Source organism: Phalacrocorax aristotelis, chromosome 2 (genome assembly GCF_949628215.1).
Source record: "Phalacrocorax aristotelis chromosome 2, bGulAri2.1, whole genome shotgun sequence".
Lineage (NCBI taxonomy): Eukaryota > Metazoa > Chordata > Aves > Suliformes > Phalacrocoracidae > Phalacrocorax > Phalacrocorax aristotelis.
In genome coordinates, this window is record NC_134277.1 from 52790632 (window position 1) to 52816369 (window position 25738).

At 39.4% G+C, this 25738-nt stretch overlaps 1 protein-coding gene across 4 annotated transcripts in view; it reads left to right on the forward strand.

Moving 5' to 3' along the window:
* The window catches only part of ELMO1 (engulfment and cell motility 1), a 314961-nt gene that overhangs the window by 129766 nt on the left and 159457 nt on the right, over window positions 1–25738 (forward strand). For all 4 annotated transcript variants that reach the window (XM_075083575.1, XM_075083576.1, XM_075083577.1 and 1 more), the window contains one exon: window positions 17301–17405. In XM_075083575.1, the coding sequence (XP_074939676.1) occupies window positions 17301–17405 (105 nt within the window). The remainder of the gene's footprint in view (window positions 1–17300; window positions 17406–25738) is intronic.

Here is a 25738-nt window from a genome sequence, read left to right on the forward strand (position 1 = left end):
TCTTCTGTGGTGCTTCCCGTTGTCTCTTTGAATAGTTCATTAGCTGAAGCCTAGGCATAGTGTTGACCATTTAAAGGTGAAAGGAAGGGTTTTTCTCCCTTGACTTTACTGGCTAAGGAAAGATGCTCAGGATTTTATTTTGCAAAACACTTTCTACTTTCCTCAGTGCGTGGTTTCTGATAGACCTGTGTGAGTTACTGTCTGCAGAGCTAAGTGTATCAAGTCAGGCATTTGGAAAATGAAGAATATACAGTTAGCGACTGTCCCCTTGTTGTCTCTAGACATAACTTTATCACCAGGCCAAGTCTGTGGATATCTTAACCGAGAGGTTTGGCCTGAAGTTTAGGTTGTCTCTGTTCCACCAGCAAATGGGAAGTACTTGTTGAGGGCATTATCTTTGCAGGCATGAGCCATCTATGTGTCAGAGTGACTATGGTGAGACAGGTTGGGGTTTTTGGGGGTTTTTTGTTTGTTTTGGAATGGAGAGTCCTTAGGTTGCTGTGGCCAAGAATAACTTAAGTAGTCAGTATCTGCCTCAATAATTACCCAGCATGATTTATTCCCTTGGATCCATTCTGCTTCCTCCTGTATGTTTATTCCTGCAGCTATCTTGAATAGAAACCCCTCTCAGGCTGTGTTCTGTGTGACTTTCATCTGCTTTGACAAATTAGAACAATTGAGCACAGTAACCTCCTTCATGTCATGATATATTCCCCAGAGGAAGTCTCTTCTCTGCACTGAAAGACGGAGGTTATCAGCGAAATAATTTGTTATCACATAATTAATATTTTGTAATGATTACCCATAATCATTAAGGTGGTTAATGAGGGGCAAACTCAGATGCCTGCAGCAAGTGCGGACATACTCCAGCCTTTAATTGTTGTCCTCTTCAGTCTACCTAGTAGAGCTCTGGTGTGTATAATTTCCACATGCTCACTTGGAAGCTGCTTGTCCCCCCCCAGCTCATTTTTATGTCATGCCCCATTTGTGTCCCCACCCCTGTCCCAGGATTTGGGAAGAAAGGAGTAAAGTTAAGCTTTGGAAAAGGGTGGGGGGAAGGTGGTGTTTTAATGTTTGTTTTTCACTACCCAAATCTATTCTAACTGGCAATGAATTAAATTGACTTTTCCCCATTTTTGATCTCAGGTTGGATCTGTCTCCTTCCAGCATGTTGCATTGCTGATCCCCATTACTTAATCCATTCAATCTTCCTGAATTTCCTCTTTTCCACCCCCACTCTCGCCTCGTGATGTGGTTCTGCTCTGGGTTTTCCCTTGCCTCCCTCTCTCTACCTCCTCCTCTCACCCTGTTTGTTCCTGCATCAGTACAAAGCCTGCTCAGTCAGCTGGCTGTCATTTCTAGCCTTTGCACTGAAAGTTGCCAGGACTTTCTAAAGACAGACCCAGACTGCATTTTTCCTATGTTTTATTTTCAGAAATGGACGGACTGGGTTTAGCTGCAGTGTTCCACAGATTAATGTTTGCCTCAGTGTGGAAAATTTCAGTTGCCGTAGTAAGTGCTGTCCAAGCTATTAACAACTGAGAACAGGACCTACTAATGGAAAGTGTTGGGCAACTTGTAATAATAGTCAGCACTAAGAGACCCACCTCTTACTGACCTGTAGACAAAATGATCCATTTTCATTTTTTTTTAGCGTACAGTGGGAGATTCTGACTTGAATAACTCAAACATAGTTAGAGTCAATTTTTTTCTAAAGATATGATGTTACATTTTGCTTATTATTTTGGACCATGAAATAGTTGCATCCTAGTTTTGAAGAATGTAACTTAAAGTGTTGATTTATTTAACCTAATAATAAATTATCAAACCTAATAATAAATGATAAACCTAATGATAAAAATTATATGAATGCAGATTTGAGGCATGGGTTTACTTGGAATGGTGTTATGTATGTATTAAAGTTCAGATTTCTATTGATAGAAAGGCAGTAGATAAAGACTTAGATTGCTGTGTGACAGTCATTCAGCCTTTATTACTGACTGATAGAAAGAAGTAAAGAGTCAGAGTGAAATTATGCAGTGAAAGGGCAGTGCACATTTCTAGGAAATATTCATGGTGCGGATTAGTGGTAGTCAATTAAGCAGCATATTGAGATCGGCTCTGAAAAGGAAAAACTAAGCAAGACGGAAGTGGGCTTGGGATGCCATGCCCTGCAGGGGTATTGATAGTCCTTAAATACTCTGGAATTGCTAATGAAAGCTAGTTCTCTGAACCCCCTTCGTTCCAGCTGGACATCTGGATTATAATGGTAGTGATGTGCCAGGCTAGAGAGGATAACGCTTTCCTAGGAGGGAAGGGTGAGAGGGAGATGGACAGAAGCAGACCCCATGTGATGTATTTACTTAGCTGTTCTTGTTGAAGACCTGAGGATGGTCATCCTTGTTCTTCCTAAAAAAGGAAAGCCTGAGCGTTTGAAGTTTTAAACTCTTATTATGGCTTGTAGAAGTGGGAAAGCCCAGAACAGGAAGCTGAAGTTTTGTGATTTGGGGACTAAAATCTGGAGCTGGTGTAAAATGCTGAAAGACTCATCTAAAAGGTCTTGAATGGTCATTTTTAGCTGTTCTGTTCACAGCACTCTGATGTTTCCTCCTGCTGGTGACATTCTGCAGTGATGGGAAGTGTTGCATTGTTTATCCTTTGGGGGACCTTTTCAGCTATAATAAAAGTAATGCTTTCTTACATTCAGATTCTCTTGTGGGCTTTGGCAGTGGCAGAAGAACATTTTTAGAATTATTATATGTGCCAATCTAGATCTGAACCTTTTTAGAATTTTAACCCAATGATTAAATCTTATAAATTTAATTATAGAACAGCATAGGTGACAGGTTGTCTGTACAACTGAAAAAGATGTGTAGTTTTCCATCCTCGTCCACTCTGTCTACTCCCACAACCCTCTTTCTCTGTCTACTATCTGAAAACTTGTGAAATAACTTGTTGCTGGAAAATCAGTTTGAGAAGATTTCCTTTTGATGAGCTATTCAGATATGCAGTGGCTGAGGCTGCTCTGCCTCAACACGGAAGTGTCTGACCCTCAGTTTGGTTGCCATATTTCTATCTGTAACAATGGCCACTCTGAAGGAAAATCCTTTGCCATTAATTAATGATAGCTAATAATTAATCACCCTCCAGCAGAGCAGAAACCATGTCTAACGGCATTCCACCAGGAAGGAGATTCTTCTTATTATCTTTCATTGTAGTACATGGTTCATAGATTTGAGTGTCCTTTTATTTACCAGAATTAAATTTGCAGATGCTATGACCAGAAAAAATCCATGGTCTGCTCTTTGCTGCTGAAATTTTCTTTAACATTGAACCAGTAGGGAAGGACAGAAATGTATGTAGGATTTATTTTCTCATTTTTACCCTTATGACCACTAGAGGTTGCTCTTCTCCATTGTTTGCAAGCTTCGCTCTCTGTTCTGTCATTCAGTTTTGAAGCTGAATTCTTTAGCAGGTATTTGAGAAATAAGCTATTGCTGATTTGTTCCTCAGGGTAAGTTTTGCAAGGTGAAAAATAATCATACATATTTATTTCTAGGTGTTATGGAAGAGTTGTAGTTGTATAGTGACTATTACTTGCAGTTTTTTGATCACCTTGTAATTAAAAAGACATAGAGATTCATATGACTGTATCTGCTTTCTTAAGCACTTATTTGGAAGTACTTGAGACAAAACAGAATTTCAGGACCAGTTCTGTCGTTCCTCTTTTCAGAGAGTAATGTTTATCTATGTAATCCTATTGCTGTGTATAGGAATATCACATGAACAAGATCTAGTTGCTGGGATTAACAGCCCAGAACCTCCTGTAACATTGATCTTAAACCAATGGAAGCATCTAAACTAACGTAAATGTTTGAAATGTGTGTATATTTCATTAATATTGTCTGCATCAGAAGTGCAGCACAACCTTGTACTAAAAGAGCAGCAAAGTTGAATGTTTTTAGGAAAAGGCATAAATAAGTCATTAAAACCATAATTAATTTCCTTCCCTCTGTCACATTTAATTACATGCATGTGCAGTATTTCTTCTATCTGCCTCTGCTTTTCTCCTCCTTTACAATTTGCTCTGTATTTCTGTCATGATCTTTTTCTCTTGTTTAGCCCCAGGCTGATAATTATAGTCCTCCTTCCCATCTGTCTTGGTTTCTGCCCTACCACTCTTGCCTTCTTTCTTCCTCTAAGCCTTCCCACCCCCAGATGCCTGACTTTGGCTCTGTCTTCTCATTGTTGCTGTGTGCCCATCTACTTAATTCCTCTTTCTACTCCACTCCTGGTTTGCTTTTTTCTCTAAGCCTTGAAGATGGGGCCAAGGAATGCTCAAGACAGGCAGCGTCTTAAGACAAAACCGTGCGTGCTCCAAAAAGACTTGTTAGATTCAGTTCATCCTGAGTTTTTGTTATGTGGCCAAATGCAGCTTACGTTCCAGAGGAATTTCAAGAATGTCACAAGAACAAGTCTTTTACTAATCTAGACGTTTTTCTTGCATAGCACAAGTAAGCTGGAGTTTCTTAACAAAACAATTGTGTAAAAATTTATTTAATAACAATACAGTACTTGATAAAACATTCCTAAAAATGATCAAATAATTTGCTAAAAACTTGCTAAGGAGATGCTAGGCATTCTGTCCTGACGCTTAAATAGTTGTAAAGTATCGGAAGCAAAAGAAAGTCTAAAAATGGAAAGTGTCAGACAACCTGAGCTGCAGGTGGCACAACCAGTTTTACTTGCAATTTAAACATCTTTCTCTAGTTTCCATTTGCTTTTGACATCTTGCTTCCCTAGTGTGTCTGTGAACATCGCTACTTGATAGATCTCTGGCAGAGCAACCACAAGTAGAGGTACTAAAACCTGTATTAGAAGGGTGAACAAAATATGTGATGTTTAAGAAAAGAAAACCAAAGTAGAATAGGAAGGAAATATAAATGAACTGATGATGATACTAAAGATGTAACTAGTCTATACTGGCATTTGAAGGAGCTACAATCAGTAAGTCCAGTTGTTAATTTTACAGTTAAATTTCCTGATTCTATATGGAGATCATTCAGTCTGAAAAGGGATTTTAAAATTTTATTTCCTATTAAAAAACAAAAGGTCTCAATTTCACTTGTTGAAAAACAAAGCTTAATTATTAGCTTAATATTTTAGATTATTTTACAGTATGCAGCTCCACATGGTAGTCTCACGGAATGTTTTCAAAGTGAATACTTAGATCTTCTCTTTACAGTAATATTAAATATCTGTCAGGATTGGTTTTCTTTAGTATTCACCTGAAGATAGAAATCCTTGATGTACTGTATTTATAAATACAGTATATGGCTTGATATTATTTGGAGTACAGCTGAACCTCATTTTAAAAGAAAGCTGCGAACTTTGCAGCAGAGGGCACTAGCATCATACCAGATGTAGGTTGTTCACAAAAGTTGTTCAACAGCTCACTTGCATGAGTACAGCATCATTTCAGCCTTAGAAATTGTAGAAATAACTGTTCTGGGCTGTAAACTCCCATTTCCCAGTTAAATGCCAGCAGATGTTTGATGTTTAGGATAAATGATACCTCTGGGTGCAATAAAAAGTTACTTAATTTGGCTTGCATGCTACAGTTTGTTATATAGTACACTCTGCTCAGAGTTTCTTTTTTGTCTGGCGCTTACCGGTGAGATGTTTTTTCCCTCTGAAATAATAGTTTGTTCCTGTGCCTGAGTGTTTTCAGCCTTGTGTAGGCTCCACGACAGGGACGCTTTCTTGCAATCTGGATTTTTCAGGGTTTGGGTGTTTGATTTTTGTTGTTGTTGTTGTTTTTTGGTGTTTTTTTTTCCCCAACAGTCTCTGCAAAACTGTAAAAGATGAGATTTTGTAAATGTAGTTAAAGATCTAATCAGAAAAACTTATGTTTGATTGCCATCTGAGGCCACGTTCTGCAAATGTGAGCAGAAGCAGCAAAGCATCAATCCCTTTCCAAGCCTGAGAGCAGAAAGACAGAAATCATTGATGTGCCGTGCAAGCTTACTCTCAGCCATCCAGTGCTTGGTGCTGCTAAGAGCCCATAGGTGTGTGACCTACTGCGTTCTTTCCCATAAGACCAGTTTCATAGATTGAAGTTACTGTTTGCCATAAATGAAGCTTTCCACAGTTTCATGTCATGCTGCGTATTTGGTACTAGGTTGTGGAAACATGGGACTGTGTTGGAATTAGGATTGCTGCACGCAGAATGAAGCACTGCACGCTGAGGTTTGCAACTTAGCAGAATTCATGCTGAAACTCCACTCCACACTGACACCTAGACTTGCTGAGACATTCAAGTCAAAGTGTGGCTGTGGGGGGCATCTCCTGTGGTATAACTTAGAGGAGGGTAGTCCCCAGGGTTAGCGTTTCATTGGCAAATCTCTTCCGTTGAGCCCCTGAACCACTTTGAGCAGTGCAAGGAAGCGTGGGTAGATGCCTGCTGAGCACAAGCAGGGGACAGCTTGGTTGTCCTTCATGTGCATGAGTGGGGCAGAGCTGGTGAGGATGGCTTGGGGTGCAACCCCCCAAGGGAGAGGGGCGATATTCTCTGGCCACAGGGGCAGGTGCGGTCAGGTGACTCCACAGCTGCTCAGCCAAGTGTGATTGCAGTGTGGTACAAACACTGAAGAATGACAAAAAAGGAGATGAGTGACGAAAAACATGAATTGATCAGTAAATCCAAACAAAGATAATGCATTTCTTCTTCATCATCACTCTGTTGTCTGCTGCCCCTGAGTGCTAACAGAGGGACACAGAGAATTACTGCTGCTTGGAGGCACGAGGTTTTAAATGGCTGGGAGAAAACCTGAGAAACTTCATTTTATAAACAAAAATTGGTCAGTTGTAACTGGGAAAACCTGACCTTATGACATGCACAGTGGATGGTATCTATGTATTAGAGAAGCTACTAAGTTTATATAAACTTGGTACTGTTGGCCTGAGCCAATAATTGCACAGAAGGTGGCGCCTGGGTCAGATGCATCATTATAGTGACCAACAACTGTGGATAGCAAGTCTGTATGTTAAAGCTGCTGTTCTTGTTTGCCATGCAGCTGCATGTGATTTACCAGGATTGTTTGTCAGGAGCAGGCATCTAACAATTTTCACATTTTTTAAATGAATAAACCAGCCTTTTATCTTATGCTGCTGAATTCCTCTTAGCTTTAGTTCTTCTATAGGAGAACAGATTTAAAGGGGGGAAAAAAAAACCCCAACATTTTGCTGGGCTACCAACCTTCTCTGACCTTTCAGTATCAGTTTAAGAATGAAGTTAAAACTAATCAGAATGAGATATCTGTGGTTGTGTGTCTGTGGGAATAAACTGATTCTGTATAATCTCAATCTTCTTGTGTTTTGATTTTCTTAATACTTCATTTGATCATTTTGTGTTTATTATAAATGTTAGTTAGAGGAGTTGTCCTTTAAACCAGTTTCTTAATGACAGGATAAACTGCTGTTTTGCAGGGGGAGGATAAAAGGGTTTTTATATTTTTATACCTCTCCAATACTTTAGATTGTGAAATTGTAGAAATCAAATCTTAAACTCCTTGTGATTTACAAAAGTATGCCTCTTTTGAAGAAAACTCACTGGCAAATGTAAATGTGCTAATGTAAAATTAGGAACAATGGAACATTGCATTTCTGGTATATGTTTTATTTATAGACTATCTACGATTTCAGTGTCTTGTTTTCTTGTTTGATGCTTATTTACTATGTGCATCCCCTTGTGGGGGCAGGCAAGCTCCATGGATTTGGACATAGTAGGGCTGAGTAGTTTGTTTCAAGTGTATCAGAACAGTATAGTCCTTTTACTGGTAATTGTTTTCTGACCCCTTCTCTTAGAGGTGGATCCTGGACATCTTTCTCTGGATATTATGTGCTGCACATGGCTCAAAATTTGCATACAAAAAAAAAAGATGAAGAAACAGGGGCCCCCAGCACTGATCAGGCATAATGACATCTCTTCTTTTGTAGTGTGGGCTTCGTCTGTTTCACAAGCCTTGACTTGGATAGCTGATTCCACACAAACCCTTGCTTGATATTGAAGTGATGGTAGTTTTGTGAAACAGTGTAAATTCAATTTAATGTTAATTACTGCAAATAGGGTTTTTTAAGCCTATGCAATTTTCCAGTGTATGTAAGCGTACAGATATGTATGTTACTTAAATGTACTTATTGCTCTGTTCCCCCCCTCATTTTTCATGGTTTTTTTTTGCCTTTTGTAAGACTTAAAGGACAGTAAATAGCATAGCACAGAAAGTATTTAGATTTTCATCAGTTACAAAGAATTACAGATACTCTCTTTGAATATATGATTTCATTAACTTAGGCCTGTGAATGAATTAGAAGACAAGGAGGATGAAAGTGTTTCATTTGTGAGTAACCGCATTACTTCCCCAACTTAAAAACACCTTCCCATCTGAATTCTGAATATTTTGGTGGTCTGATGTAGTCAGCTTGTTACCCAGCCCCTACATGAGCAGCAATGGTATGTGTTCTTTAAAAAAATTCCTTAATTTTCTTAAATCTTCCTACATTTTGGTGCAGCTCCATCATCTTTTTGATGTCTGTTTGGAAGAAACTGGAAGCAGAGTAGAACAATGCCCAGACATGCAAAACATATCTACATTTCGCAGAGCACAGCTGTAGTCACAAAAGCTTTACGTCCCTGTAGAGGGAGGCAAAATAAAATGGAGGTCAAGTGAACTGAAATTCCCCAACAAATGGATCCAGTGGTTTTTTTGTCTTTTTGTTACCTCGCTACTGAGGGAAGATGAGGGTACGCTGAGGGTTGGGCATAGGCTATTGTTGACTTAAGGCAGAAGTACGGACTCAAAGATTTTTAGGAGAGATTTGTCCTTTTTCCCAAACCCATCTCTGATATCTACAAAGCTTGACTGTTTGTACTTGAGCAGGGGGAAGATTTGACTGTAGAGCTAGTTATTTTGTATGTGGGGACTTACATCCAAGGACAGGTAAAATATCGTAGATGTTGACAGTTCCTTTAGTGTAGATTAGTTTTCAGCTTGTCCTCTGTGGTTACTGGAAGCTTGACCTGCTCACAGGTAATAAAAGAAGTGGCAGTGTGTGAACCACAGAGCCCTGTAGTGGCAGCAGGCTTTTTTACCTAGGACTGTGAGTCCGTGTACGTAGCCACAGATGACATTTCAGCTCGATTCCCCAGTTTTAAATTTTGACAGCTGTTGTATCTGGCTGCCAGGTAGCCAGTAGATTCACATGGTTGATTCATTTTTGAAGTGGAGTTTTCTCAGACACAGGGCTGACTTCTCTCTATTCTTTATTTGAACTAAACACAGCCTGGCCCTTTCCTTTTGCACATGACAGCCATTTTAGCTAGCTTGCTTGAAAAAGAAAAAAGTGAAACCTTGCTACAGAAATATCTGAAAGGAGAGCAAGATCTATCCCAGCTTACATTTGTGATACTTGGCACTAGGTTTAGGCTCCTTGCAAAGCTCACCATTCTCAAAGCAATGCGTCTTGTAAGGATGCAGGGATGACCCCAGCAACTTCAGTCATCGTTATTAATGAAGTTCCAAGGAAAGTATGATTCCCTGCACAAATGGAGTGCCAGTCGTCTTTTTCTGTGGTTGTGCCATTCCTACCATAGTACATGAGCATCATACCCTTTACTGGAGCTGGTAGTTGTTACAGCAGGAAGGATCCCATTCGGAGTTTCATTCAAGTCTTCTGAGTGTTGATGTGTGGGAGAGGCAACTGCAGCAATTAAGGGAGCTGCTTCCCATGTGGGTTCCCTGTAGATACTCATCCTTGGGAAAGATTTTAATGATTATTCTTACCCTGATTTTGCTTGATTGCTTATAGTTTAAGTAGTTTTTCTTTAAAAGAAACTAAAACTGAAAGGTGTTTTAATTAATGCACTTTAATTACAGAGGCAAATGTTATGTCAAAAAGGTTAGGTTTATCTAAAATTGAAGTGTAACTAAAACAATAAAAAAGATGCTTTAGTAGTTAGTCTTATGCTTAGAAGTCTCTGATTTGAGCAGCCCAAGATTTGTCAGAACTTGGTTTTGAACCTTTCATTTTACGTAACAAAAAGGTCTAGATATTTTTTTTCTTGTTGATAGGCTCTGCAACTCACATGTTTTGGCCATATGCTAAAATATATGTGTGTTTACACTTGTTAACTATTTTGTGTCATACCTGTAACTTTTATACAAAATGGCTGTTGAAGAGCTCTGAATTTCTGCTTAATAAGTAGCCTTTGAACCATCAGTCAGGACTCTTAATGCCTGTACACCAATATATCAACAGAGCCAGCCATTATGCTTAAATAATGAGTGGAAGTCACAGTGTACCTTATACAACAGACATTAAGCTTACCTGAACTCAGAAAAAGGCTTTCACGCTAAAATTGGACCTAGGAGCACTAAGTTTAACTCATTTCCACAACTGATAGGGTTCACAAACAGACGTAAAGGTACTCAGGTAGGTTTTGACTCTGCTATGTCTGACATATCTAGTTGCAAACATTTAATCTGTGTTTATTTACAATATTCAAGTTTAGATGGATTAATTTTTTTCCGCTTGCTGTTCCTGCTAGCACTTTTCACACTGTTTTCTCACATGAGTGTCTTCTTGCTAGCTTGATAATTATCCTGCTGGGCAGGATGAGAATTTGTGCCTTAGATCCTATCTACGTAGAAAAGGCAAACTGCTTTAATGACACTGGTAAAATTAAACCAGTTGACCTCCTGACACATTCCAAGGTCATTAAAAAAGGCCTATAACACTATTTCTTTTTAGGTTAGGGATTCTCCATGATAGTTTTTCCTGGTGTACTTCTTGACTGCTGTAGTTCAAACAATACAAAAATGGCTTCCTGGACAGGACATGTGTAATAGACTTCCATCGTGATTTTGAAAGAGCTGGAGCTATCTGAAAAGCTGTAGCCCTTGGTTGCTCCCCGGCTACCCTGGCTGGAGGGATACCTGCCTCACACCTTTCCAGCTGAGCCTCTAGAAAGTCTCCTGGGAATGGTCCCTAATTCCCCGCAGTGAAAATCATCTGGATTAGCTCACGCCATGTCCAGCAGCAGTTTCATCTAAAGAGGACTGACTTTGCCCAAAAGCATGGAACAGGCAATCTGGCAGGGTCCAGCGATGTGGCTGGTAAATGAACCAGTAATCTCAAGTGTGGAGTAGCAATAAACTAGTATGGCTTTTAATTTCTCGACCCAGTTGAGCTGGATCTGTGAGTGGACATTTGACTGCTTGTTCAGTTATACTGTAAACTTAGTGAATGCTGGGAGATATCTGGTAGTAATTTCTCGTGCTGAAAATATGTAATTGAAATAACCATGTCCCATTGATTCATTTTAAATATCCCCAAGAGGGTACATGACCTCTTACTGCTTGATAACTTCATTTGCTCAGAAAACATTACTTCAGTAATAAGAAGTCAACAATCTGTAAAGTGCTAAGCATGTATCCAACTTTAAAGTCTGTCCTTGTTACCTGAAATAAAACCTGAAAGGTTGTTCATAGCTGCCATGTGTTGACCAGATGTGATCACTCTAAGTTATAGCACTCATTTTAGATTCTTTTAGGCTTTCAAACTATTGCCACTCTGTAGGGCTTAAGATCTTGGAAACCAAAGCACTACCACCGTGTAACTGTAAAGCTGTAATATAGGTATGTATAAAATAAAAAGAATTATACAAGAGCTTTATGTCTTCTTTACAACATGTAATTTATTCATGGCTGAAAATATGCAGTGCGTGTCTTTTGACGTGGCCTGTTACGTTTTATCCGATGACTTTACCTGATTCAGTTACGCCACCGCAACATTCAGATTTTTACAATTCTAACCACCATAGCATCCATTCGTGACTGGGGCAGATTTCTGGCGGTGACTTATGTGTAGAGCTCTGTGGTGCTTTACATTAGATTACACAGTAGCTCAGTGAATCAAGGGAATACAGTACTCAAATTATTACTTTTTTATTTTATTGGGCAAATTATGTCCAGACTGTGCTTATAATTTCTTTGCTATTGGGAAGGTCAGTTTTATGTTGGTGAGTTCAGACTTGATCCAGAAAGGCAGTTGCTTAACATATTATGTAGATTGGACTGAGTTTTATTATTGAAGGATAACTTTTGCAGTCTACTAATATGTATTTCAAAGCTGTTATTACAAAAAAAACCCCCAAAAAGTTAAGCAGGTAGAAATGGCCAAATTCTTGCTGAAACACAAAGCTGGAAAAAGCTGGAATTATGTTAGTTGAAGTAAAAACTACCATCGTTGTATGCAAACATAATTTTTAAGTCTTTATAGAAACTATATCCAGTAGAAATATACCGGAGTTATTTATATGTGGTGAGGTAGGGAGGATGTGTTTTAAATGGCTTGCACTGGAAGTACCTTAAATGATTTTTTGCGTATTTGTTCAACGATATAACAGTAGCTGAGCGTAGATAGTTCTGACTTGAGGTAGTGTTGAGTTTGGGTTAGTGGTTGTTGTCGTTTTTTGGTTTTTGTTTTGTTTTAATTCAGGGATCCCCCAGCCATGTTTTCATTCTATCAGAGTTCTGTTGGAAAGTTTAAAAAAATCATCTTTGGAAGAAAAAAAAAACCCTGCGCATTGGTGTATTTAAAGAGTTATCAAGGGAAAACCAAATCTGTTTGTTAGTTCTTGCTTTCATTGAATATATAGAGGTTGAGAATTCCCAAGTCACTGTTATGTCTCATTAAATTGGATGGTGGAAGTTGTGTGCATCATCAACCCTTTGAATATAGTGCTGTTAAATAAGAAGACAAGATTACTTCCTCATTAAGAATTTTAGCTGACTACCTCTTCACAAATGTTTTTTTAATGTAACATTTTTTCATATTTGTAATTCTTGTGTAAATGAACAGATGGGAACATTTGCATGTAAAACTTCAGGATTATTTAGGGAAGGGGTAAATGGTGAGGTTGTGTCCTCATTGATACTTCCAACATAAGTTTATCAATTCATAATTCACTGCGAATATCACTTAAAGTTCCCACCCTCCTGGTCCCGAGTTCTTAGGAAAAAACATCCCTGTAATTTCTGTACTATAATTTCCTTATTTGACCCAGGGAGGGGTTTTGCATAGGTGCTGAGTACCCAGGTGAGTGCCTTCCTTCCAAGTCCCACAGAACAGTGGTTTAGATTTAAAAGAAAGGAGAAAATTAATAAGTGCAAGTAATTGACAATGGGAGAAAGCGATTACTGTCCTTTGCGCTATCTTTGCAGACAGATTGTTCCATTTTCTTTAGAAAAAAAATATGACCAGTTTTGAGAGGGTTGATTTTTAGATCAACAACGTTTGAATTGGACTCTTCTTCAGACGTTCCGAAGTTCTTTTATCATTAGTTCTTTTACAATCCTAATTCCTCCTTGGGATCTTCCGTAGTGTTTCTGTCATACAAACCTACAGAAGGGATGCGTACAGAACACCCTTTCACCTGAGCTGCTTTGGGGTTGGGAAAATGGAAATTTGCTCTTCTGTGTAGAACAGCTATTGCCAGGTCTAGCACCTGCTGCAAGCAGCTTTCAGGACAAACTAGTGTGACTTGGGAACTGATTTACGTAGTTAAACATAGCACTGATGCAAAATCTGTGATAGGCCGTTAATATCTGTCAAGACAGAAAGAAAAAGTTTGTACCTAAATAGGCTATGAATGCTGGAAAATAAATGGCTTTTGTGCTTCAGCATATTCACGTGGAAGGTACTGTTGTTAGGAATAATATAAGGAAGGAGGGGTGCTTATTTGGTTAGCAGTTATCTACTGACAGTACACCATTACTGTGATTAGGCATCTCAGTGCGAGGACACATTCTTATGACTGAAATCTATACATCCCTCAGAGATTGCCTTGGAAGCCCAGAGTAAGACAGTGGAGCCATTCAGGATGAAAGACAGAGAAGAAAGCTTTACACAGCTAGGACGGCGTGAGAATGCTAGGTTGTCTGAATATAATTGCTGCACTGGAATTTACCCAGAATAGCTGTAATCTTGTGAAACATGCCATGTGGGGTTTTTTTAATTTGTTGTTTTCTATTTTTAATGACATAAGCAGACATGATTTGGGGTTTACATCTTATCCAAAAGAATGAATTTTCATTTCCACAGTACCCTACTAAGCTGGATAACAAATTCTGATGCTTTTGGTATATTAACACATCTGCGATACAAAAGCGTAAGCCGTTAAATACTGCTCAGATGCTGAAGCTAAAAGATGCATAGATAATATTCAGTCTAATGGAAAAAACTAAAAATTATCTGAAAAATCGGAGGTAACAGATCTGTTGCATTTGTATTTCTTACTCTTGCCTTTTTATAAAGAGAAAAATGCAATAGACTTTGTACTAAACAGATGCAGCAATATGCCTGAAGCATTGTGTTCCGTATACTTAATAAATTATGTTGTAGGTGGGGGTGTTTGCATACTTCTGAATTATTCACTACAGCATTTTAGATAATTTAGCTTTGTATCTCATTTCTAAACCCACTCTCAATAAGTTAATATTTCAACCGCAAACATTCAATGCGTTAAAAGGATGATTTTAGCAGGAGGGAGGAAGAAGGAAGGGAACAAAGCAGCTGGCATTCCTTTTGAATTTGAAGAATAATTGAAGATAATGTATTGTCTTACACATGCCAGAACTTTCTCGTGGATCCTCAGCTATTTTCAGCTGGCATGTCTTCAGTTACTTGACTTAACAGAGCTGAAGATCAAGCCCTGGTTATGTTGGGATCCAAAGCAACAGAAACTTTTGAAACAAACAACTAAAAATAGCTGTTCATAGTCTTGACTCAGAAAAAGTAATAAGTGATGGAGAGATGGCTTTTTTGATTGAACGTAGAACTAGTAGCGATCGTAAGAGACAAAATGAGTCATCCTCCTAAATGTGGTAATATTTCTTGTGTCCCGGCTTTTTTTTTTTTGTCAACATTTCTTTATAATTTGAGATGTAGAATGGGATGAAGGAAAGAACTATTCAAGCAACAGTAGGTTAGCCTTTTTATTTTCAGTATCCTGCTTTTATTTTAACATTGTTGGTAAATACAAATGAAATGAGCACTAATACTAATATCTGGAGAAGGATAGCTGGATCATGATACTCTCTGCTTGCCAGGTATTTATCCAAGTATAGTCTGTCTGTGCTGTAGCTTGGGGGTAGAGAGAATATGTGCAGCCCTATGTGAAGCTCTGCTTGCAAAAGGCATTGTAAAACTGGTGCTGTGTCGTTCCCTGTTGACAGCCTCTCAACAGCTTTGCCAAGGAAACATGCTCATGGTGAGGCTAAGTGTCAAGTAGTGTTCCCCAAGAATTGTCCTTTACACGCAAAATGAAGGCGGGTTCAAATGCATAGAAGGTCTAGCTAAGATATTCATGCTGGGGTTGGAGGGAGGGGGGAGCATTTGTGTGTCTGCCAGACCCAGCCTCTCAACAAATGCAGTTTCTGCAATGCTTGAAAGTGGCAGGGAGGGAGGGTTTCTCCTTGCAGAAGGTGAAGTCTGTTGGGCTTATGATCTGTGTAAAACAGTCTTGTTCTGATTGTTAAATGTTCTGACTGATAAATGTATCACATGTGGAAGATGGAAGGTTGAGTTGGGGAAATGGCCACGAAGGACTTTTGTTTGTAATTCAGATAAACAGATGAAAGTTTATAAAAGAAACAAACAACCCCGCGTGTCCCTGTCCGCCCCCCCCCCCCCCCAAGGTTAAAGAAAGATGCGTTTTTGGAAAACACAACTCAGTACGCCTTTGTTTTCCTGCTCTAGACTACTACCCTTCTGAAATATCTACTGTGTATATAATCTAGGACTTTAGACACCCTCTTGGTTCCCTATGGCAAAATGACAAGCCTATGATTGCATTGCTTGTACACCAGTCCTAAGTCAGAGATGTAAAACGAATAAATTGAGCACGCAACCTTCAGCCCAAAATCTTTGTCTGCTTTTAACGTTGCAGCAGCCATCTCAATGTATATTTTTTGGTTCCTAGTACTTCTAGTCTTTCACATGACTGTGAATTATTGACTGGCTAAAACCAATCTATCATACATCTAAAGGTAAGATAGGCAAGAGAGTGGAATCTCGTATTTCTACAACTTTATGGCCTTGCAGAATCAACATGAGGAAAAGTAGTAAAACCCATGCTTTTGTCAGCGAGGTGGGTGGATCACACAGCAGAAACAGACTGATGGAAGAAGAAATCTGTGCTGATCTTTGCCAGTTAGTTTTCTACTAGTAAATGCACTTTCAAAGTCTCTGTCAGCTGGGTCTTGCAGAACAGAAATGCCATCTCAAAGCAGCTAGGGAAATCTTTCTGTGTCAGAATGATGAGTGGAGCTGGAGACACTGCAAAGGTGATACTGATAAAACAGCATAGCAGACGATAGGCATTTTTTTGATGGAGACATACTCTTGGTCCTTTGTTTTTCTGAGCAGCTTCTGTGGTGTTTTTGAGCCTGTCTGTAGCCAGGCAAATGTTCATCTCTAAACCATGAACTACATGAAACTTATTCAAATCTACATTTAATTCCATCTAATCAAAAGATGGACTAATGAATATTTTGAGCAAATGTAGTTTTTCATGTAGTGTGTGAAACTAAACTTCTGAAATCTGTAGGAGCGTGTAGAAGCTAACGAGTTTTAGATATATTTGGTATGTTCATTTATTCCATAGTTGAAATTTGTAGATTCAGAACATAAACAAAAAAATTTACCTGAATTCCACAAGGTGAATGTGTTTAATTTCATACACTTCTATTTGGTGCCCTTTGAGTTCAGCAGTCCACAAGATACAAAAGATTTAATACAGCTTTTGAATCTAGTGTTTTTTTCTCCTTTTCATGGTTTATTTGAAATCATTCCAAAGCAGTTGTATAAATAAGCGTTTTGGTCGCTGTTTACATATATATCTGCATTTACATGTAAATAGTACTTGCAGTCTGTAGTACCACTGATGAGTCTATCTGCCATGAAAGACTTGAAGATCTGTGCTTCTATAGCACTCGATCTTTGGGAAACTCCATTCCATAGGTACAGAAGTGAATGACTGACATGCCAGCCTTGTAGTGTTTGCATTTGGCTTTATAGTTCTTTGAGGCGTGGACCATTTCCTTTTTAAGAATTTGCTGCTCAGCAAAAAGAGTTCTGTTGCTGGACTTTGGCACAGCATGCTAACAGGGTGCATGTCACTGGGGAGCTGATAGCATTTGTAAAGATGCTAACCGAGTGATCTTGTTATCATCTTACAGAATCATGTAAACCCAGCAATGGATTTTACGCAGACCCCTCCGGGAATGCTGGCCCTCGACAACATGCTGTACTTTGCTAAACATCACCAGGATGCTTATATACGGGTAAGGAATTATTTTCGTCTTTGAGACCTGTGTGGTTGCCTGTTCACACTGATTGTCCTGTTTACAGTTGGCTTTGAGGGGGAGGTTCAGCGTCCTGATAATATTAACAACAAATTCTAGGAAGGCAAACCACGTAACACTAAAACATGACCTAAGTCTGTAAAAGCTTTGGGAGAGACCTGTACATCTCTCTGGTCTGTCATTGCCGAGTCAAATATTACAGTTATTACTTTTTGCAAATATTACTTTTTGCTTAGGCCCACAAAGAGAAGGGAGATGAGCTTGTGCCTTTTTCAGATGCATGATGGATGTCCATAAGCTCAGAGATGAGTAATTTTGCAGAATTCTCTGCCCTGCTCTAAGTCTACCAAAAACTGTCAGGGTTTTCTGTGGAAAGGAGGCTTTCATGAGCAAATGCCTTGGTAAGTGACTGAGTTGGCAGTGTCCTGAGAGTTAAGATGCTCCCACTAAAACTACTGCTGTAGGTGAGATAATGCTTGGAGAAAAATAGGTAAAAAGCATCATGATTCACTTGTACAACCTGTTCCTGCCCCGTGCCCACTCCACTTCCTACGTTTGTTATTTCGAGGGTAGTTAAAGCAAGTTATGTGTTGCATCCTTACAAGAAGCAGCACACAGCTGAATAATACCTGCCTCCGAATAGAACAGCTTTTCCTGACCTATATTGAAGTCAAATATTTGCCAAGCATAAACCTAGCAAGCACAGATGGGAGTAGAGGGTAGTCTTAGGAAGTCAGTGTCTTGAGATAGTAGGGATGGTTTAACTCCCCAAGAAAAAGCGCACATGCAGACGTGCTTAAAGAAGGTTGTGTGTAGAAAGGAGACAGTAGACACACCAATCATTTCTACTAAAAAGTGAAAAGTGAATTTTTAATATGAATTATTGTCTTATTTTTGCTCAAAGTAGAACAGTGTCAAAGCTCTGATAGGTTTGCAAAGGGCATACTGATACCCAGGCCAGGCTGATCCGTGTATAGAATAGGAGACCGCAAAATTGTCAGGTGCACTCTTTAAATATATCTTTCTGCCTCAGTCTGAATCTAGCAATAACTGTTAAAATAAACTGTGGTACCATGCAATACATCAATATTTATGAAACCCTATAAACTCTTGAAATTAACTTTTATTTCACACACTAGGCAATGAGTATGTTTTCTGGACAAACTGCTGAAATGTGGTTTTGTTTATAAAAAGAGAAAGGGTTACTTTTTCTCATTAAAATTTGGTAAGACCTGAACAGTGCTACTTCATAGGCGGCTTCTGAAAATTTTAAATTTAGAGAATATGCTTAGTAGGGATAGTCAGTGCTCCAAATGAGAGAGTTGTGCTTTAAAGAAGTCTGAAAGAGTTTAAAGAGGACAGAAATTCTGTTGAAATAGAGCTTGCATTAACATATCAATTTTTTCTTATTTTTCATTTTCATGTAAATGCTATCTTAAAAAATGGGTTCCGTTTAGCATGTAATTAGCCACTCTTTAGAAAGGAGTTCGGTGCTGGCTCAGCTTTGTTTCTTTAACACAGTATTTTTGCTGCTGCATTACTGAGAATTTTCACTGTTATTTTGATGCCTGTTTTCATTCTTGTATGTTTCCTGTTAGGAAAGTGGGTGCTTCATGTATTTCCCACCTGAGAAGGAGTACGCATACACTAGAAATGCCATCCTGAGGCACGCTCAGATTAAATTGCTTGCTCAAAGCTGCTTTGGGAAGTGTTAACACACCGTGCGAGTATGATAGCCTACCCATCTTTCCTGAGTAGTTCTACATAGTGCTTATACTAGCATTGCTGGCATGGTAGCGCTCTCATCTGCGGTGGCCCACCTTGTCATGGTAACAGCATGCTCAACACCTCCGAGATGAAATGGTGTTGTGCAACTCCTGCAGCGCTGCTAGTCTTTGATCGCAAAAGATATGTACTTTCTGTCTTTTAATCTCCTTGACTTATTAGCTGGTGTACAGTAGTTTCCTGTGGGCCCTGACATGCCTTCTCATTTTGAGTTCCTTATTTCACATCTAACATTACCTTTCCTTAATGGCCTTTGGCTCCCAAAGCTCCCACAACATGAGGTGGCTCTACTTGTCCATCCTGATGACCTTGCTTATTTTTTCAGATATATTTCTACTGCTATACCCTAACAAAAATTCCCTCTGTGGTCAAGGTTAAGTTCCGCAAGAAATTGTTAGCTACACAAATAACACTTGAGTACTGAACAATTTGTTTGACAGGAGCTCTCCTCCTTTTTTCATTGTTGATACTAGGAACGTTTTGGTTCCTAGGCGGAGAGATTATTTTCAACTTGGCCTTTGGCAATGCGCTTGATTGCTGTACCATAGGTTAATTCCTAAGACCCCAAACAAGATAATATTTGTGCTGTGCAGTAGTTAAAAATTGAGGCTGGAGACTAGAATTGGTTTGAAATGAACTTGGAAAATATGAAGCTCCTCCTGACAGAATGTGGTGTATTAAGCAAAGACGCTATCAGGAATTAATGATGGTTTCACTGAGTCTAATGGCAGTGTTGCATTTTAATGGGCAGCACAAATCACTGCAGTCTGACCTGCCAGTTCCTTAGGATGCCCCAGCCGCATGGCCCTTAGTTAAAGTATCTTCTTGAATTCCTGAAAAAAAATGGATAAGGAGAAGTTAGAAGACAGGCAGTAAGTACTCTCTTCCCTTTTCATTCCTTGTTCTGCCTCTCATAAGTGATTGTGCATAGAAATAACTTGCATAATAAATGGATTAGTTAAGTGGGAAGGATGCCTGAAACTGAAGTGCCCTTTGAGGGGGGCGGTAGTGGGGCTTCAAAGACCAATACCAAACAAAAGTAGTCATAGGAAAAATAAATAAAATTGCAGTGTGTTGAAGAACATGGGTAATGAAGGCAGTGGAGCAGAAGGGTAACTCTGCATCTTGAAAGCGGAAAGCATTTCAAGGTGGTGTCACATGGTGAAGGAGGAACAAAAATAACCAAGCTTTTTTTCCCCTCTTTGATTATTTCTTACCTACTTTGCCATGATCAATTTCTCACGTTCACCTTTCCCTGTTGGATACTTATTCCTGAGATTACAGTAATATGTTTTCTTTACTTGCTGTCTTCCTTCAGATAAACACAGTGTTGTTTTTCCTTATTTAGGCCTCCAGTTGATAGTTTCTGAACCTCAGATTTTGTTTACTCTACAATATGACTGGAGCCTTCAGAAAAAGGTTGTTTAGTGGAGGGGGAAAAATACCCCCCATGGTTTCTTTGATCTTGTGGGGTCCTTAGCTATCATTTGGATCTTTAAAAAAGTTTCATATTGAATTAGTTTCCTGTTGAGTTAGCTTTTCTTTCTGTTCTCTATTAATTGTCTGGTGCTATCAGTGACTGATATGCACTGCATTTTTTTTCATGTTCAACTCAATCAATCGCTATCGTCAGAGACTTTGCTTTTAAAAGGTGATGACATAGTATATGGAATGCATTGATGGAAGTAATGTTGAGTCTCTGCAAGACATTTTAAAAGTTTCCACGGGAAATAATTGGCAGCTTCCCAAGCTACATAATTATAGGACAGTCGGAGTGTATAATTAAAGTTAACAGTGAAGAAAATGATTGGAATAAAGCTTTGTGACAGATAATTTTTTTTTTTGTTCTTTTGGAGCAGGCAAGTCCCCCCCCACTTCCAATTCACTCCTTTCCAAAACTACTTCAGCTTCATGTTCTACCAATTTTAAAAATAAAATTATAAGTTACAATTTAAACCAGACTTTATTCAGTGCAGACATCTTGAGATTTTTCTTACTGGTAACTTGTAGCAGTGTGCCTTCAAAACTTTCCTGAGTATAAAAAGTGTCTGGAGAAAAACCTTGCCACGGAAATGCTATCATGCCACCGTTGCTATAAATGTCTCAATTTATTGGTGCTTTGTCATTGATTTGTTTGGGAATTTGTGGTGCAAACTATTCAGATCCATTTTGTTTTCAAGATGCAGTGAGGAGGGAGGTATGAATACATAAAACCGAAATATTTTGTATGCGTATGTGCTTGTAAGTGTGTATTCATTTGCCTGATTTTATTTTTTGTACACATGCACTCCAGTGATTATTAATATTGATGTAAAATAATGATATTTGCTTAGTTTGGTATAAAGTGCAAGATAAAGGAACCAAAATGGAGCGCTCCTTTTATTTGGAACCCAAAAGAGAAATGTGCCGTGTTTGTGCCTGGGATGCTTCTATAGAAACACTAGCTTTGCAGTTTCAGTGAGTCGACCTCTATATGTGCAGTCAATGTTCATTCAGGTGTACTTGATAGCAGGCAGCAAAATCAAAGTTACTGCTCTAGTTGTGAGTGGACTGCCATTCGTCTTGGATCTTGGCTAATTTAACAGTGTTTCCAGGCAGAAGGAGCAGATGCCATTGAGTAAACTGAATTTACAGCAATTATACCTTAGCTTCTAATGCACTACTGTTGAAATATTCCCTTTTTTTACATTTTCCTCACAGTTCTCTAACTATAGTGATAACCTTCATCTGGGAGGAAGTGTAGGATTTTACTTGGAGGTTATCATATTTCACAGGAAGTCAGCTGAGTCACAAAGTCGTCCAATACAGCATTGTCTCCAGCGGAGTCCACATTTCTCATTCTAAGAAATTTGCTTTTGATGACTGCCAAATTGATGACTTGTCTGTATTTTTCTCTTGCACTTATGACCAGCTATATTCTAGCAGGTCTCACTGGTTCTTTGGAGTGAGATTTTTGCCTTGAGAAGACACATACTGTGTCTCCTTGTTTTGTTTAAGCACAAGAGATTGGTGCTTCAGGCAGAAACTGCCAATAAAATTAGCAGCTCTGGGTCTGATCGTTGGCTGTCCACCTATTTGGATTCTGCCCAACTGGCTACCCAAGTTTATGCCCAATTCTTTGCCATTTATTAGATTAGTAGGTTCTTCACATGTGTAGGGAAAAAGTGTTCCTTGGGACGAGCTCATTTTACTGTAGCCTGAAATTCATGACCCTCATCTGTGAAAGAGAAGGTTTACCCCTTTTCCCACTGATTTTGTCTATTTCATTCAAATAACTGTTAGATATTGAATGTAAAATTTTCAGTATAAAATATTGTCACCAGGGTGGGGAACCCGTGTTGAAATCATGCTGAAAAGTTGGGCTTATTAATCCCTTGGTATGTTTCATAATGGATCCATTGCTACTACATTTTTGTGTAACATTTTAGTGGTATGCTCCTAAATTTTCTGTTCTTGTATTTAAAACAAATTTTAAAAGTTAAAATTAAAATGTTCCAAATCAAATCAATGTTTGGACTTCAGTTGAGCCAAGAGTTATTTTGATTACCTGAAAATTAAAAGTTGAGCTGTTTTAGGGTCAGTAGAAAATCCCCTTTCCCCTGCATCTGCTGAGCTGGAAAATCGGTTATTCACACAGCTGCAATACAGAGACACTTTTTTCCCAGTAGCTACTTGACTTGCTGCTTTTGGAGGGGGGGTGTTGAAGGAGGCAGTTCTTTTAATCTGAAGCCTTCAGAAATCACAGTGGAGGAGCAGGTTCTGTTTGCGAGTGCTGGTGATGCAGGCAGGAAGATTGCTGGCATCCCGCAGAGACCTTTCAGAACTTTAATGGGTTGAGTCACATTCAGACTGTCTGCCGTATACTTTCTAACCCATGCAGTTGTTGTATAGGAGGCTGCCTACACATCCTTCCATCAATTCACAAAGTCTCCTCATGCCTACTCATTCTAGCCTGATCAGATATGAGTAGTCCAACATATAATTTCAGCATTTACTGAAATAAAACTGAGCCTGATTTCTGCCATGCCATTTTTATTTCCCCAGAAATGATAGGAAAAGGGATGTAATTTATTTCTGTTCTGCTAAAGGTAGAGAGAAAAGTGAGCTTTGTTACATGTGACTTCCTGGTATGTCTTGTGAAGGAATGCAGTTGTCCACATGAGACCTAATTGCCTAAGCCCAGCGGATCCCAGCCTGATAATGTGTTCTTGCCTTCTCGCTGTCAGTCTTTCCATTCTCTGTTCTTACCTTCCACTCAGATATCGAACTGCTTTTCTGTCTGCCCCAAACATCACTCAATATCTCTGCTTTCCATACCAACACACCAGGCAGTTGTGTGGTTTTGCTCCGAGGCCCTCCATCACTGATGGCACAATTGAGGTGGGGCCCCTACAGAAAAGAGGCAAAAGCCTAGAGTGGCTGGTTGCAGCATAAATGCAGAGTTAGGTTAGTACTGAGGAAGAAGAGAATTGTAAGGGGGTCATGGCACCCGCTGCACAGCCCTGTGTGGTATGTGCTATGAGATACATATGACAGCGTTACAGTCCTGCGTATGTTCAGATCACTTCTCACCATTCAGAACACACCTAAACTTTCCCATGTATATGGAAGCTGTTGGCTGAACGAGATCCTGATCCAAAGGGCCCAGAAGTTGTTGCAAGTCTAGCTGTTGTCATCAGAAGGTTTTGAATCATACCGTGAGTTGCAGCAGTAGCACAGAAAGACATGGCTGGTTTTTGTGGACCCATGATCCCTCCACCTGCAAAGCTGAGATGTGTATACATGGGGAGAGAAGACTAGCTATGAAGTCTTACAGGTTTTCCCATTTACTCTGTGCCGGGAGCTTTTGTGATGCTATTCTAGCTGCCAGTCTCATTGATTTGCAATAAAGGTTGATGCTTTTCTAATATACCCATACCACAGTAATGTTAGGGCACTAGTAGGGCCTGTTTCATATTATGAAAGAGAAGAAAATTTCAAAAACTTGTCATATTATGCAGGTACTGCAGTTTCCTACCCTCCTCTTCTGCTGCAGGTGAGCGAGGAGAGGATTACAGGGAAAGCTTCACCGCCTTACATTTGTGTGGGACATGGAGGGAGAAGGAATACCTGGCCAGTAGTTTTCAAATTGGACCAGGTCAACACCAAAAAACTTTCCCCCTTGCCTGGGGGAAGTCAAGAGCACATCCTGGTGCTGCTTCTGAAGATGACATGGCAGCTGGGCTTCTCATCTTGGGTCTTACTGCCGTGCTTTACAGTGATTTTGTGGTTCTGCATGGAGTGGCAAGGAAAGGAGGAAGATACATAATATTTCAAGACAAACCACTGGGTATTTAGTTTTTGGTGGAGAATAAAGACAATAAAATCGTGCTTCAAGCTAAGGTGTTTACATGAGAAGTAGAATTTATTGCTAGGTGAGCAACTGCAGAACCATCCAAACTTAGGTTGTGATAGTTTGGGACTAGATTTGTTTTAAAAGGAGGGGGGGGACCACATAATAATTTTTCCAGAAGAAAACCAACTATTGGCCGTTTTAAGCCATCTTTTTTAGATGAGTTTTATGGCTGCAGAGTCTTTTGACTCTTACACTGGTTGTAATATTAACGTGACAATCTGAATTCACCCTGTTACCTATATGTTGTTATATAATGACATAATCAAGTGCTTTTCTTTTCCCTCCTGCCCTGTATGACTGTGTCGCTGTCTCCTGGTTGCTTTGCCATAGCGGGCTCTGTGCCTCCTGTTAGCAGTTCTCCCCAGGAGCATCAGGTTACCGTGCACTTCTCATGCGATGTGCTGGTTATCCCCCAGGTGCCTATTCATAGTTGTGCACGACAAAGCACATATCAGACTCTTGTTGCCTGATCCTTAACATGGTCCTATAACTAGTTGTCTCTCAAATAAGGCACGGCTTTGCGTCCGTGTTTCTCGTGTCAGTGGCTCCTTCCTTTTTCAGTATGTGCAGTAGGTCTCAGCACGTCTCTCAAATCTCTGCTTAAATTGCAATTCCAGTGCCTTCCTGAGGAAGGCAGACATAACTGTTGCTTTATTTTAGTTTTGCTGTGAGGAATTTCTGTAATGCCTCAAGAATGTGTAGGAAGGCTGAGATAAGGGAGAGAGGAAGTATGGGAAATTGAAAATAAAATAATGACGATAAAAAGACAGGTTAAAGGGGACAGTGCTGAGTGAAGGATCTTGGAAGAACACTGATGCTGAATTTGATGCAAATGATGAGCTGCCTTAGGAAGAAAATTGGTGAAGAGGATGAATGGAAATTGAGTCTGTCTGCAGTAGTGTCCCATATCTGTCTCAGGAAGCATATGCTTAAGACTTACTTCCTAGGGTTACTTAAAGCATCTAAATAAGAAGGGAATGGTGAAGCCTGCCGTATATGGTGAGGAAGCTTAGGAAAAGGAAAAGCAGTGTCAAGAAAAGGAAGAGCATTCCTGCGATTTTGGGGTACTAAAATGCTGCCTTGACTTTTCATTTTAGGTTTAAGGTGGTTTTTACCATCTTTACTAACCAAC